The sequence below is a fragment of the Jaculus jaculus genome, chromosome 5 (genome assembly GCF_020740685.1).
Source record: "Jaculus jaculus isolate mJacJac1 chromosome 5, mJacJac1.mat.Y.cur, whole genome shotgun sequence".
Taxonomy (NCBI): Eukaryota; Metazoa; Chordata; class Mammalia; order Rodentia; family Dipodidae; genus Jaculus; species Jaculus jaculus.
In genome coordinates this window covers 10,984,462-11,000,390 of record NC_059106.1, presented here as the reverse complement: position 1 = coordinate 11,000,390, position 15,929 = coordinate 10,984,462, and the positions used below count along the sequence as shown (strand labels likewise).

Below are 15,929 nucleotides of genomic sequence, written 5' to 3'. Positions count from 1 at the left end.
GAACCTGACAAGAGAAGGACACGGGGGCACCTGAAGTCTCACTTGGGGGTGGGTCTGATGGCCCTCCCCGTGCCCTTCTTTTGTGAGTTGTCCTAGATGCTTTTGATAAAGCTGGCAATAATTGTTTATTACTTTCAGTGTAGGAATTTACCATATAGCACATGCATATATATACACATGTGTGTGTGCATATATGTGTGTGTATTAATAAAACCACTTTTAACCTGATTGTGATTTATTCATAAATTTGACTTCTATTTTATAATTATTTTTTAAAATAATTATTTATTTGAGAGAGACAGAGAAAGAAGCAGAGAAGTGAGGAAGAGAATGGGTGAGCCAGGGCCTCCAACCACTACAAATGAACTTCAGACTCATGTGCCACTTTGTGCATCTGGCTTATGTGGGTCCTGGAGAATTGAACATTGGTCCTTAGGTTTTGCAGAGAAGTGCCTTAACAGGTAAACCGTCTCTTTAGCCCCACTATTTTTGTTTGTTTGTTTGTTTTTGGTTTTTTAAGGTAGGATCTCACTCTAGTCCAGGCTGACCTGGAATTCACTATGTAGTCTGGGGTGGCCGTGAATTCATGATGATCCTTCTACCTCTGCCTCCTAAGTGCTGGGATTAAAGGTGTGCGCCACCACACCCGGTGCCCCTCTATTTTATAATTCTGATTAGGAAATCATTTTCAATGAAGTTCTTATTTAGAAGTATTTAGAACTAATTTTTGGTGAAGTTTCAATATTTAAGAATGTAGGCTCAGATCAGGGTGGCCTCGAACCCACTGTGATTCTCCCACCTGTGCCTCCCAAGGGCTGACATTAAAGGTGTGCGCCTCCATGCCCAGCTTATAGTTCTTTTACTCCATAGCCTTCTCTGGCTCCTTTCTCTGGCTCCCTTCTCTCCCTCCCTCCCTTTAGATTTCTGCTCTTCAAGCCTCTTTCTTCTGCCTCAGCCCTCACTCCGCACCCAGATGACCATCCATCACCTTCTCTCGACACTTCTGCTCCCTCTTGTTCCTGCTCCCTCCCCCTGCCTACCGTTCCGGTTGCATTCTCTTCTCTGCTCCTGCTGCTGCCTCTGCCACGCTGATACCCTTGCGCACACTGCCGCTCCTGCCGTCTTCTCGGTGTTAGCAGCTCAGCCCACTCCACCGTAATGATCAAAAGCAACAAGGTGAGGGGGACACCAGACAGAAATCTCCACTGGTCCTAATATTACAGCACCAGGGCCAGCACAGGAAGGTGTCCCGGCTGACTCGAAGTGAGCTCAGAGGTTCTTTGGAGTGGCGCACACACACCCTGGAAGCCGAGATAGGAGGATTTCTGTGAGTTCGAGGCCAGCCTAGACTACATGGTGAGTTTCAGGTCAGCCTGGACTACGTGAGACCCTGCCTTGAACAACAACAACAAAAAGTGAGCTGATCAACCTACTTCTGAAGCCAGAGTGGGGTGTGTGGCAAAAAGTCCGCACCAACCACAGCGCAGCACTTCATGCAAATGAATTCCACCAACCTCACCCTTTCTGCAGAACCACCACAAGATGTGCTTCTCCTCTGGCCTGGTTAGAGATGGCTGCTAGAGTTCTCTGAGGCTTGTGATGGCAAAACAGTCTGGCACCTGCTGTCTAGAACAGTCGCGGCTGGTGAGATGCCTTTGGAAGCTGGAGTCGTGATTCAGCGGCAAGCAGCTGTAGTTGTGGGGCAGCTGCCAGAAGTCATCTGCTCTGTTTCAAAACGCCCAGGCCTCCAAGGGAGCAGTGTGGCTGGCTCAGGAGGGACTCCAAGTTGATAGTCCTCTGTTCCGGATAGCCCGGCACCAGGGAAGGACTTAGAAACTGGAAATGAGAGTCCCAGTGCCCATCCCCCAGCATCTTAGCTTATTTAAAGGAAAAAGAAGCATTAAAAGGGGTGCTTACAGCAAGGCCCGACTGTTAACGTGAACTGTGCCTTATGATGTTTATACTGCTCAACTCCTGACTGGAGTGAGAATCAAACCCCTGGATGAAGCCTTATTCACGCATAACTCTCATTGTAGTACCCCACGGAGAGTCAGGACCCACTGGTCTGTCACAAAATGATTCAAAGTGGGGCAACACGGTTTCCAGGTCCTTTGGATTTTTCCACACCAGTGATGACCCTTTTTTGCTTTCTACTCTAACAAGATGTTCCAGCCGCGTAAGCCGCCTGTGCCCAGCCTGGAAGAATCAGCCCTCTTTCCAAGGAGCATGGAAGCAAAACCTGGATCCTTAACAGTTTTTTTTTTTTTTTAGATGTTTTATTTTCTTCTTTATTTGTGTGTGTTCATGTGTAAGCATGTTCGTGTGAGGAAGTGTGGGAATGTGGCCACGGCACATGTGGTCAGAGGACCGCTTGGGGCATTCCTCTGCTTTCCCTCCTCACGTTGAGGCAGGGTTTCTTGCAGTGGGCTCCCATTGTGCTGTGCTCACTGTGAATCCTCCTGTCTCCTCCTCACTCCCGGCCACCATCGGCGTGCTGGGGTCGTAGAAGCTTGCCCGGGCTTTTGGCTTTTTATGTGCGATCTAGAGATTAAATTTAGGCACCTCAGCTTGAGTGACAAGGGCATTATCTGCTGAGCCTTCTCCTCAGACAGCCTCCCCTTTTGAGTGTGTGTGTGTGTGCGTGCGTGCACGTGCACATGAATTCTCATGTGTAGGACAGAGGTCAATGTTGGGAGGTCAGTTTTAGATGTCTTATTCAGTTGCATCCCACCTTATTCTTTGAGATAGGTCTCTTTGTTGAGCCAGGATCTCACCAATTCAGACCAACAGTCAAGTGACAGCTAATGAACCCCGGGGTCTCCCTGTGTCTGGACCCCCAGCACTGGGACTAAAGGCGCACGACAAGACAATTCAAACTTAGGCCCTCGTTCTTGCACAGCTAGCAGTTTGCCCACCGGGCATCTCCCCAGCCTGAGAACTTTGACCCTTTTGGGCGGCATTTGGAGACCCAAATCTGGGGCAGCAGCAGTCATGGACGTCCATTCGGTACACAGGGCTGGGATACGGAAACAGTCATCCCGTTAGCAGCTTATTCTGGATGCAGAATCTCGAAAGGGAAAGGCCTCTGCTCCTTTGCCCTCTTCACCTCGTGTTTCCTTCCTTGTGCAGCAATAGTCCTGGTCGACAGCCAGGTCCCTCTCCCAGCCCTGAAACGCACACACAGCCCCCGCTGCACCACGCTAGCTGGTACAGATTGTCCAGACAAGTTCAAGGTCATGTAGAAGTCATCCTTATTATTTTTAGGATAAACCCATAACTAATAATAGTGCTCCTCCTAGACCATTATTGTTCATTAGGTTGCTGGGGCTAAAACTTTTCTTCTTATTTTTGTTGCTGTTTATGTTTCTCTCTGGGTTATGCTACCAATTTGTTACAGCTTTAAGTTCACTTGTGAGTGTATAGAATTTTAGAGCCAGGCATGCCTGTGCACGCCTTTAATCCCAGCATTCTGGAGGAGAGGTAGGAGGATCACCCTGAGTTCCACACCAACCTAGGACTGCATAGTAAATTCCAGATCAACATGGGCTAAAGCAAGACCTTACCTCAAAGCATAAATAAATAAGTAAATAAAAATAGAATTTTAGGTTTGTTTTCTCTCATTGTGGTTGATTTAGTAGTTGTTTAAGGTACGAAGCGTTAACACGTTTGAGTTATTTATATTTTTTATGCACACGCGCGCACGTTTGTGTGTGTATGTATGTTTACAGCATTGTCAGGGGAGGACTAGGGATGAGGGGAGATGTGTGGGTTTTAGAGGCAGCAGGAGAGGGTCCCCCATGTAGCATGTACAGAACGGGTGCCAAGGCAGGCTTCAGCTCCCACCGTTCGTAGTTTGTACGGTGGGGACTGGATTTCAATCCCCACTGCCTCACATTCAGTGGCTTGAATGTGAAATATTTCGTAGGCTGATGTATTTGAACACTTGCTGCCCAGGTGTTTTGAGAGGCTGTGGAACCTTAGGCTGGGGGAGGAGGAGCCTTGTTGGAGGAAATGGGTGGCCTAGAGTGGTATCCAGGCCCCCCTTCCTGCCTGTTCTCCACTTCTTGGTGTGCTCAGATGTGACGATTTGAGGAGACCATGCCTTCTCCACCATGACAAGTGGTGCCTAAAGTGTGAGCCAACATAAACCGTGCCTTCCTTAGTTGACTTTTTGTCAGGCATTTAGTCACCGCAAGGAGAGAAGAAATACAATGGTTATCTGGCTTGGTTCGTGATTAGTTTTTCTTATTATGTCTCAATGTCCCTGACCAGCTGTGAAGAAATTCGCTCAATGGCTCCTTGTTCCATATTAAACTTGTACGTGCATGTATTAGCTGAGTAATGGATAATTCTCCTTAAAGAACTTTTCAGTAACTCATGGTGAATTCAGGTGCAGAGTTTCAGGAGTGATGGGTAGGAGACGGAAGCTGGGCTGACGTGGAGAGGTCCTGGTGCACTGGACACTGTGTTTGTCTTGTCCACGTCGTCTGTCTCACCCTGTCATGAGCCGGTCTGAGCTCATGTGGCGGTGTAGACTTGCCATCCAGGCACTTGGGAGGCTGAGGCAGGAGGAGTGCACATTCAAGGCCAGTCTTGACTGCATGGGGAGACTTCATTAACCCCAGTAATATTGTGACTATTTTATCCCCACTATCTCTCTGTGTGTGGGGGTTATGTGTTTGCACATGTTCTTGCTTAGATGTGTGTACACGCATGTGGAGGCCAGTGGTTGATTCTGAGTCTTTCCTCAATCACTCTCCACCTTATTTTTTTATGAGAGAGAGAGAGGGGAGGGGGGAGGGAATTAGTGGACCAGGACCTCAGCCACTACCATCGAGCTCCAGATGCTTGTACCACCTAATGGGAATGTGTGACCTCGCACTGGCCTCACCTTTGTGCATCTGGCTAACATGGGACCTGGAGAGTCAAACATGGGTCCTTGGGCTTCACAGGCATCACCTTAACTACTAAGCCATCTCTCCAGCCCAACTTTTTTATACTTTATTTTATTTTATTTATTTATTTGAGAGAGGGAAAGGGGGGGGGAGAGAATGGGTGTGCCAGGGCTTCCAGCCACTACAGACGAACTCCAGATGTATGTGCCACCTTGTGCATTTGGGTTATGTGGGTCCTGGGGAATCAAACCGAGGTCCTTTAGCTTTGCAGGCAGCCACCTTAATCACTAAGCCATCTCTCCAGCTCCCAACCTTATTTTTTAAAAAAATTATTTATCTATTTGCAAATGGAGAGAAAAGACAGTCAGAGAATGGGTGTGCCAGGGCGTGTAACCTCTGCCAGCTGCAAATGAACTCCAGACACATGAACCACCTCATGCATCTGGCTTTATATGGTCACTGGGGAGTTGAATCTGGGTTGCTAGGTTTCATAGGCGAGTGCCTTAACTGCTGAGCCAACTCTCTATTTTTATTTTAATTTTTAAAAATAAAAGGAGAGAGAAAGAGAGAGAGAGAGGGAGGGAGAGATTGGAGACAGAGGAAGAATGGTGTGCCAGGGCATGTAGACACTGCAAACAAATTCCAGACGCATGTGCCTCCTTGTGCATCTGGCTTATGTGGGTCCTGGGGAACCAAACCTGGGTCCTTTGGCTTCACAGACAAGCACCTTAACTGCTAAGCCATATCTCCAGCCCCTCTTCTTATTTTTATTTTTTTGAGAAAAGATCTCTCACTGAAGCCACAGCTCAAAGATTCAGCTAAACCAGCAATTCCTGGAGAGTCTCCTGTCTCCACCTCCCCAGCACTGGGATTGCAAGAGTGTGGCACTCCACTCGGGTCTTTTATGTGGGTGCTAGAGATCTGAACTTAGCTCTTCTTGCTTTCAACCAACTGAGCCATCGCCCCAGTACCTCACCAGTGTCACTGACAAATAATTGGCTGGACACTAAGCTGCCATTGAGTGTATTAGAAAGAGCCAGAGAGGTGTGGAGCCCATCCTCAGACCTTCCACTTTACATGGATCTGATGAACAAATGTGGGTCAAAAAGGGATGATATGAACACATTTAGAGTGCTGTAAATGGACAGTTGTCAAACATAGGCCAATAAACATGAAAAATTCCCGTATTACTAATAAAAAAAAAAGGTATATACCATCCAGGTGTGATCCCAGCACTCAGCAGGCAGAAGTAGGAGGATTGGCATGAGTTTGAGGCCAGTCTGAAACTACATAGTGAATTCCAGGTCAGCCTGGGCTAGAGTGAGACCCTACCTCAAAACAAACAAACAAAGAAAAGCAAACAGAAAAGGCCCTGCATTTCTAGATAGAAAAGAATTGAAGGATGAAACATGAGGTGGTTTGAACATGCAGCCATTCTAGGAAGATGGAAGGTGAATCATCAAAGCATTATTATAACAGAAGACTAGGAACAGGTGTCCACTGGTAGAGACCTGGTTAGAGAGATGATGGTATGTCCATGAAGAAGAGGTGCCATGCTGTTATGAAAAAGGAATCGCAAAATTGACAGCTGCAGAGATGTCTCTAAGTCACACTGGGAAGCAGGAAACAAAGCAGAAGTTAGGTGTAGCATTAAGTAAGTGGGGAGAGAGGGAACATACATGTTCACAAAAATCAGTGAAAACAAGGAACCTAGAAAAAAAAGAAGGAAGCTGGGCTGGAGAGACGGCTTAGCAGTTAAGGTGCTTGTGTGCCAAGCCTAAGGACTCATGTTCAACTCTTCAGCTCCCATGTAAGCCAGACGCACAAGGTGATGCAAGCACGCAAAGTCATGCATGTGATAAGATGTCTGGGGTTTCGATTGCAGTGGTTGGAGGCCCTGGTGTGCTAATTCTCTGTCTCTCATTAAAAAAATACAAAAAAGAAGGAAGCTAATAAAAAGGTTTCAGTACCTAGTAAGCATGAGGAAAGCAGGAAGGTTTTCTTGTTGCCAGGACTGGATACCTGAGAAGCTTAGGGAAGGAAAGTGTCTTCCAGCAAGCAGTTCCCACGTGGCAGGGGAAGCGTGGCAGTACCAGGAGGCCAGCGTCACGTTGTCGCATTCACACCGTGAGGAAGAGGGATGAAAGCTGCCGCTCAGCCCGCGCTCTTCTCTTTGAACAGCCGGAACCCTTGCCCTGGAATTGTGCTGCCCACAGTCGTTGGCGCCTCCCACCTTGATTAACATAACTCATATAATTCCTCCCGGGTGACTGTAGGTCCTGTCAAGGTGACAGTCAGTAGAAGCCCCCATGAGCTTTCTTCTGTGGTTTGGCTCCATAAGGAAACTCCTCTCAACCTTCACAGTTCCAGACCTACCCATTCCATCTGATGTCAAAGGAGGGCTTTGAATTGCATTCATTAGTCTTGTTACAAGTAAGAGTTCATGTGAGTTTTGGAATTATTATGTATGCATTGGAGGGTAGAGATAAAAATCACGATAATGCCTTTATTCTGACTATTCATTTTTAAATTTTTATTAACATAATAATTATACGTACCGATAAAGTACAGGGTAGTGTTTGGAACAGTGCATACACGGTGAAATTACATTAGTGTTCTTAGTCATCTGAATTTCAGAACAAAATACATATTGTACAATCAAGCAGTTGTGGGCTGGGGTGATGGCTGAATAGGCAAAGTACTTGCTGTGCACATGGGAGGGTCTGAGTTCAGATCCCAGCACCCATGTGAACATGCCTGGCTTGGCATTGTATGTCTGTAATCCCACTGGGGAGGCAGAGACAGAGGATCCTTGGGCTCATTGCCAGCCAGTCTAGCCAGATCCTTGAGTATTGGATTAAGTGTGACAACCCTGTTTCAAAAATACAGTGGAGTAGAGCCAGGCGTGGTGGCGCACGCCTTTAATCCCAGCACTGGGAGGCAGAGGTAGGAGGATCGCCATGAGTTCGAGGCCACCCTGAGACTCCATAGTGAATTGCAAGTCAGCCTGGGGCTACAGTGAGACCCTACCTCAAAAAAAACCAAAAAAAAAAAAAAATACAGTGGAGAGTTATTGCAGGAGACACTCAGCGTCAACCTGTAGTCTCCACACACACATGCACACAGAGTACATATGTCCCCCCACATGCACCCGCACATGTACAAACACGCATGCCACACGCATGCACTCGCTGAAACAGCAAAGGCCTTTTAGAACTTACAGTCAAACCTTGGTCCCCAGGTCAGAACTGAGGTACACCAGCTCTCCTCTGTCACCTCAGCAAAAGACAGAAAACCAGTAAGATGCGGCCTTTCCCGATGCATGCTTGGCACGTAGCTAGGAATGCGCTTGCCTTGTCAGACTCAAGACAGAAGGACAATCCCTCGCCTCCCTTTTCTCTCCGCAGGCTTTCCCCCCGAATGCCCTCACCGTGCTGTTGTACTGTGGCTTGGTGACAATCTTCTTTGCTGTCATCAAGCTCGTCAGCTACCGTCTGCACCTCATGTTCGATAAGGGAGAAGTGGTCCAGCAAAAGCCCCCCAGGAAACGAGACAAACCAAGGCAAGACAGAGAGGCCGGCAGCCAGCACACGGCCAGCCCCAAACACCCAAGGTGACCTTGCCAGTGCACACAGTGCCAGCAGAAAGCTTTGGGTTATGATTAAATGTTTCCCACTTCTTAGGGCTGGGTGAAGAGGACCAGCCTGGGCGGGCACAGATCTCTGTGCCCTGTATGTAAGAGTATGTTTAAGTGTAGACGGGATTTCTCTAATCTGGGTGTTTAAACTGACTGCCAGCTTAACTTTGCACCATGATCAAAAATTGGTTTGCTGAGCTGGAGAGATGGCTCACTGGTTAAAGGCACTTGCTTAAAATTCATTCAGCTTAGGCTGAGCTATAGTGGGAGAGTAAAGACCAAGACAGGGAGATCACAAGAAAACAGCTCTGCCAGACAGAGTAGCCTCGCAAAGTCTCTGAGCTGCGATTTAAGTTTTTGTTTTTTCATACTTTTCATAGTACAGAACAATATACAGCGGTGTTCATCGTATTTGGCAACATGGGATTGGTTACTTCTGTCTCTGGGCAGGACAGGGGCACAGGGGGAGTCAGGGAGAAGGTAGGTTTGGGGAAGTGATCAGCCTGCTGCAGATGTTTATTATTTCTCTTGTCTCTGGTTGCCATGTATCCCCCTCACGCTGGCCTTTAGGGGTTGTTCCCAGGCATCCAGGCATGTAGCTGTGTTCTCTGTTCTGTGTGGCCTTACCTCCCCACCCCTTGCCACATATCATTGCAAAACATTCACCTTCAGTGTTTTTGTCCTTTGACGTAAATTCATAGAGCACCCCAAATGATCAGCATAGCATGCATCTGTTGATCTGAAGAGGAGACATAGCTTAGAACTGAGACCAATGCTTGGGTAACTTGTGTGACATCTGGAGGTCCTTAAGAAACATGTCTTCTAATCTTAAGGTGATATTTATTATGTGATCTTTAAAAAGTAAGATTGGGTGGGCCTGAAGAGATGACTCAGAAGTTAAGAGACTTGCCTACAAAACCCAACAACCCAAGTTCGATTCTCCAGTACCCATGTAAAGTCACATGCACAAAGTGGTGCATGCATCTGGAGTTCATTTGCAGTGACTAGAGGCCCTGGTGTACCTATTCTGTCTCTCTCTTTCTCTTTCTCTCGCTCTCTCCCTTGCAAATAAATTTAAAAAACAAGACTGGGGTTATAGCTCCCTGGGTAGAATGTCCCACAAGGATGGGGAATTTCAGTTCAATCCCAGTGTCCATGTAATTCTAGCACTGGGACGGTCGGTGGAGATAGGTGGGTCCCTGGGGTTTGCTGGTTAGCCATTCTATCCTGATTGGTGAGTTTCAGGTGAATGACTCTCAAAGAGAAGTGGCCAGCATTCCTGAAGATGTCACCAGAGGTTGTCCTCCGGCCCGCACACACGTGTCAACATGCCCACAGACCTCTCAAAAATAAATGAATAGTAAACAGAAATTCATTAAAACAATAAGCCTGGTGGGCCTGGGTTTGGCCCCCAGATCCATGTGGAAACCTTGGGTGTGGTGGTACATGCCTTATAAACCCAGCGCTGGGGAGCTGGAGACGGTAGAATTCTTGGGCACCAGTGACCTGATCTAATTAGTGTAGTCTAATGAGTACTCTCCAGGCCAGTGAGAGACCCTGTTGGAAAAAATAAATGTTGGACAGTGTTCCTGAGGATAACACCTGGTTTGTCTTCTGGCCAGTAAACCCACCCATGCATGTGCGTGTGTGCACGCACACACTCACAATAAGATTTGTGTACAAGGAAGGGTTAGGGAGGGAATGTTCTGGGAGGGCTGCCAGAGGAGTCCAGCTGGTAATGTCTGCTCCGCTTCTCTTTCGCAGCAGCAATACCAGGCACATTCACAGCGGCAAGAAGGAGGAGTTGAGAGGGAACCTGCCCACCCCGCCCCTCCGCTGCAGCTCCAGGGGGCAGAGCGTCCATTCCCAGCATTCCTCGGGGCTGTTGGTTGGTGACCTCTTCAGTTTCAGTCTGTCCGTGCCCCTAGCATGGGAGTGTCCATGGTAGTGGGCACCCTGTAGTTGTTGGTTCTTGTACTTGTCACTGGTAGGCTGTGGAAATGGCCGAAGGTCTCTTTTGGAAGCATCAGACAGCAGACAGCTGTGTGTTCCTAGAACACCAAGGCCCTGTGGGCTGTCCATCGTGAAGAGATCATTGTCCTGTCTCTTTTCTCCTTTCATCCATTAAGTAACGAGATTTGGAATGAACTCCAATTCTCCATGGCATTCCACATTAAATCTTGTCTTCTAGAAAGTCCCAATTCACCTTTTTGTTTTTTCTAAAATGTCAGTTTGTTGAACCTTGTCAGTGTAGTATAAGCCGTGTTTCTGCAGTGACTTCTCATTTCTGGGACAAAACACTTGGCCATAAGCAGCTGATGAGAGGAAAGGTTTCTCTTGGCTCACAGTCTTGCGGGGAAGCTTCCTGATGGCAGGGAAAGATGGTAGAGCTGAGGCTGGACAGCACACCTTGCCACAGCAGGTAGAAGACAGCAGCAAGAGAGTGAGCGGAGCTATGTCAGGGAGGAAACTGAGCTATACCATCCTGAAGCTCACACTCAACAACACACCTCCCCTGGCAAGGCTCCATCTCCCAAGCTGACACCAGCTGGGGGCCAAGCATGAGTTCATGGTGGACATCTGATTCAAACCACCACACGTCTTACTCTTTCTGCATTGACTTGTTAATTAGAATATCTGTTCTTTGTTCCGGTAGTCTTGGTCAAAGGTCTGCACGTAGGTACACTTTGTTGACTCCATCTCTCTGGTCTATTTTCTGGAGGTTTAAGGAGCATGCATGTTGAAGCGCCCCTGCCCCGTGTGCCATTCGGACAAATGGCAGCTGTGGATGGATGGCTGCTGACTCCTGGAAGTGTGCCTCGCACTGATTCACCTGTTTGCCTCTTGTTTCTACAGGAGTTGTCAGCACAGGAGACGGTGGATGATCTCAAAGGTAGAGTGACGACCTTATCTGAGGGAAGTGAAGGGTATTTATGAAACAGATTGACTTAAGTGAGAATCGTATTAAAACCACATTTATTGCACCTGGAGAGATGGGCTTAGCTGTTAAGGCACTTGCCTGTGAAGCCTAAGGACCCAGGTTCAATTTTCCATGTCCCATGTAAGCCAGATGGACAAGGTGGCACATGCATCTGGGGTTCTTTTGCAGTGGCTAGAGGCCCTGGCATGCCCATTCTCTCTCTCTCCCTCTCTCTGTCTCTAATAAATAAATAAATAATAAAATCTTTAAAAAAAAACACAATTATTGGGTTGGGGATGGCTCTGTGGTTAATGTGGTGCTTGCTTGCAAATCCTGACAGCCTGGGTTTGATTTCCCAGTATCCACATAAAGCCACTTGCACAAATTATCTTGTTTAATGTCTTCTTACCTTCTTATTTATTTTCATTTATTTGTGTGTATGCACACATGGCCATGTGTAGAAGTCAGAGGACTACATCAAAGTGTCTGTACTCCACCTTCTTTGAGACAGAGTCTCTTGCCTCTGCAGAGGAACTGTCAGACTGCAAATGAATGTCTGAATATCTGCCCAGCTGGCTTGAGAGCTTCCCTTTGGGTTCTCCTGGCTCCGCCTCCCATTGTTGTAGTTCTGTTGAGACCACAGACACATGCACCACTTTGCATCCTGCTTTACATGAGTACTAGAAAATTGGATCTTGGCAGACAGGCTTTGCAAGCAAGTGCCTTTAACCACTGAGTAATCTGTCCAGCCCCCTTCTTTAGTACTTTCTCTGTATAAGATGATGCCACTTTGGCATGCAGATACTCTTCCTTTTCCCATCTTGTTGGTATTTATTTCTTTTTCTTGATGAATTGCTTTGGCGAGCATTTCCAGTGCCATATTGATTAGGATTAGTGAGAGCAAACACCATTGCTTGTTGTCTCAGGGAAAAGGCTTGCTATATGTTATCATAAGTGTCATGTTGGCTTTGAGTGTTTTATAGATGGCACTTACCAGGTTTACAGAGTTCTCTCATAATCACAACTTTTTGAGTATTTTTCATTATGGAAGGACACTGGGCTTTCATCAAATACTTGCTAAATGTTTTTGCATCTGTAAACATGGTTGTGTTTTTGGTGGTCAGGTTATTGTAGCTGTCTTGAAAACATGTGTTTTGTTATGATGTCTTTCTTGTGTGTTGTGATTGGAGATATTGAATGCTTATAGTCCAGTACATGTATCACATGTATATTACATACTACACACACCATGCACATAGCATGGATACTATGTATATTTAGCACACATGACATGTACATGGTATGTTTTGCATGTACACTGCATGCACATGTGGAGGAATGAAGATATAAAGGAGTGGAGGGCTGTGATCCAGGGGCATGTGACAGTGCAAAAATAGGCATCGAGAGCTACTGACAGCAGAGGTCAGAATGCTGCTGAGGATGCAGGGCTCAGCATGGTCCCCAGAGCAAAGGATCATATGGGGTGACCTGTCAATGAGAATGCAGTCACGGGCTCAAGGTGACGGACAGTTGAAAGCAGGGCCAGGACCTTTCTAGCCACAGCTCTCAGTGTTGTTGACATAGCTCAGCCCCTTGAGGACTTGACACAGCAAAAACTAAAAGTGGAGTCATTGTTTTATTTATTTTATCTGTTTAATTACGTGTATGTGTGCGTGTGCATGCCCACAGTCTTGTGTGTGCCATAGAGCACACATGGAGGTCAGAGGACACCCTGGGGGCAGTCCTCGCCTTCCACCTTAGTGAGGCAGGGTCTTTTACTGTTTGCTGCCGTGGACATCAGGCCAGCTGGTCCGTCTCTGCTTCCCCGCTCGCTTTAAGTGCACTGGGCATATGGACGGTGTCTGGATTGATGTGGTTTTATGTCTGGGGATCCAAGCTCAGGTTAGCATGCTTGCATAACAAATGTTTTTATCCACCACGCCGACTCTGCAGCCCCTCAGTCATTGTTTTAAATATAGACCTTCCAGGAACCATCTGCGGTGGAAGTGATATTGTTAAAAATAAGCATCCAAGCCCTTGTGTTGCTGGGGCTGTTTTTAGTTTTGATGTAATTTGGTCATTATTCACCTTGTGTGAGACATTAAACATCTGGGGGCTGAGGATGTGGTTCAGTGGGTAGAACGCTTGCCTGGCATGCACAGAGCCCTAGGATAAATTCCAACATGGCATGAACCAGATGTGATGGTACACCCTTAAACTCCTAGCACTCAGATGTGGAGACAGGAGGATCAGAAACTCAAGGTCATCTTTGGCTACATCATGAGTTCAAGGCCAGCCTGGGATTCATGAGACCTTTCCTCAAAAACAAAGAACGAAAACAAACAAACAGCAACACACATTCACACACACAAAAATCCCAAAAATCAGGGCCAGAAAGCTGGCTTAGCGGTTTAAGGTGCTTGCCTAAGAACCCAGCTTGATTCCCTAGAACCCACATAAGCCAAATGTATATGGTGGCAAATGTGTCTGTAGTCATTTGCCGTGGCAAGGGGCCCTGGAACACCCATTCTCTTCCTTTCTAATAGATAAAAATTAACCCCCCACCCAAACCAACAACTCTTGGTGTCAGGAGCCATTAAGTATCTGTGGCATGTGTGTTTCAAGTTTCCCTCTGTGTTCATGTCACATGCGTGTGTGTCATGTGTGTTTCAAGTTGTCCTCTGTGTTCATGTCACAGGTGCTGTTCTGTCAGAAGACCAGCCGGAGGCAGCGGTGGTGTCAGCCACCTCACCTGGCATCAGGTCAGAAAGCTTGCCTGCTGCTCAGGTGCGCACCCCAGGACATGTGTCCAGGCCAGCAGGACCAGCAAAGCCACTTACCTCAGAGATGCTCATCAATGGGAAATGGAAGGATCAAGGGGCCATGGGCCGGCGCCCATCCCGCCATAGGTCCGAGGGAGGGTTGGTGGACACAGGGACCATGAAGAAGTTGCCACACCTGTCGCTGTCCCAGTATGACTTACTAGAAGCCGACGTCTCCTTCCAGCCATGGAGCAGTGAGAATTCAGTCCTGCTTCCTGAGGCTGTCAGCTGTCACCAAGGTTCTACCAAGGGACAGTTCCAGAGCATGATGCCACAGGATAGCCTGAGCAGTAGCTGCCAACAGTGCAACACAGTCGTGGCTGAACCCACCTGGGAGCCAGCCAGCACACCTTGTCACGTGGATCCACCCTCGAACCAGGAAGGAGATCACTCGGATGGGGAGGTCACTGTGACGCTGGTTGACACCTCCCAGCCTGGAGAGCCGCTGAGTCTGCATGAGCCCATTAAAATCGTAATCACCATGAGCAGCACCCCAAACTCCATGAGTGACATGGAGAGCTCCCTACATCTGAAGGTGACCAGCTCAGATAGGACCGGCTTCAGGCCAGATGCAGAGCCAGCGGGCCCAGCAATGGCCAGTTCTGCTGACTCTGAACCAGTCAGAATTCCCATGATCACTCTGGAGTTGTCTGAGGAGAGAGGAGGAGGTGCCTCTTGTCCCCAAGACAATGAGAGTGAGAGGACTCCCAAGAGACTACAGGTGGAGATGTCCCCTAATTTATGTTCTGGCTACGGATCTGGGGACACAGAGAGTGCCACCAAAGACTGTAGTCCTGCCCCAAGGTGCGTCCGGGAGCCAGGAGTGGCCTCTGAGCCTGAAGAGGGCCGGGAGGACCAGGCTGACCTTGACCCCACCTCTTGGAAGAACAGTCACGAGAGGAGACACGCTCGCGTGCTCAGCGTGGACAGCGGGACCGGAGTGTTCTTGAGCAGAACTTCCACAGAGGCTGTCAACGACAGAGAGAGGCCCATCCCAACCTCCAAGTCAGACTTGGAGGCCAAGGAGGGACAGATTCCAAATGAATCCAACTTCCTGGAATTTGTCTCTCTGTTGGAATGCATCAGCACATCCAAGGTGGTGCCCTCCAACGGGGTGCAGAGCTCGGTGGAGCAGAACGAGGCAAGCCGGGCCCCAGAAGGTAAGGTTCCACTTGCTTCTCTGGTGACGCCACAGCAGGGCCGTTCTCCTCGTCCTGTGCCTGTCATCTGTTCTTGCTCATAGAGACACTTTCATATGATCCTTTGTTGCTTGATTTTGCTGTCCATGTTTGTGAGTGTATCAGTACTGAGTCATGTGACACACACGCATAATCTAAAATTGTTTAGGCTTGGGATATTTGCATACAAGGAGACATCTTTTTTCAAAAAAATATTACTGGCAACTTCCATAATTATAGACAATAAACCATGATAATTCCCTCCCTCCGCCTCCTTCACTACTCCACTCTCCATCATGTCCCCTCCCCCTCTCAATCAGTCTCTCTTTTATTTTGATGTCATCATCTTCTCCTCCTATTATGACAGTCTTGTGTACGTAGTGCCAGGCACTGCAAGGTCACGGATATCCAAGCCATTTTGTGTCTGAGAGTATACATTGTAAGCGGTCCTATCTTTCCTTTGGCTCTTACATTCTT

At 47.7% G+C, this 15,929-nt stretch overlaps 1 protein-coding gene across 10 annotated transcripts in view; it reads left to right on the top strand.

Annotated features, from left to right (window-relative positions):
* Nucleotides 1-15,929, top strand: part of Pcnx2 (pecanex 2) — a 200,038-nt gene that overhangs the window by 2,451 nt on the left and 181,658 nt on the right. For 6 of the 10 annotated variants that reach the window (XM_045150741.1, XM_045150736.1, XM_045150740.1 and 3 more), the window contains exons 2-5: nt 8,303-8,508; nt 10,297-10,420; nt 11,389-11,425; nt 14,151-15,434. In XM_045150741.1, the coding sequence (XP_045006676.1) occupies nt 8,303-8,508; nt 10,297-10,420; nt 11,389-11,425; nt 14,151-15,434 (1,651 nt within the window). Of the gene's footprint in view, nt 1-7,231; nt 7,341-8,302; nt 8,509-10,296; nt 10,421-11,388; nt 11,426-14,150; nt 15,435-15,929 lie in introns of those variants that run through there. The other 4 variants (XM_045150738.1, XM_045150739.1, XM_045150737.1 and 1 more) reach the window with 4 other exon arrangements.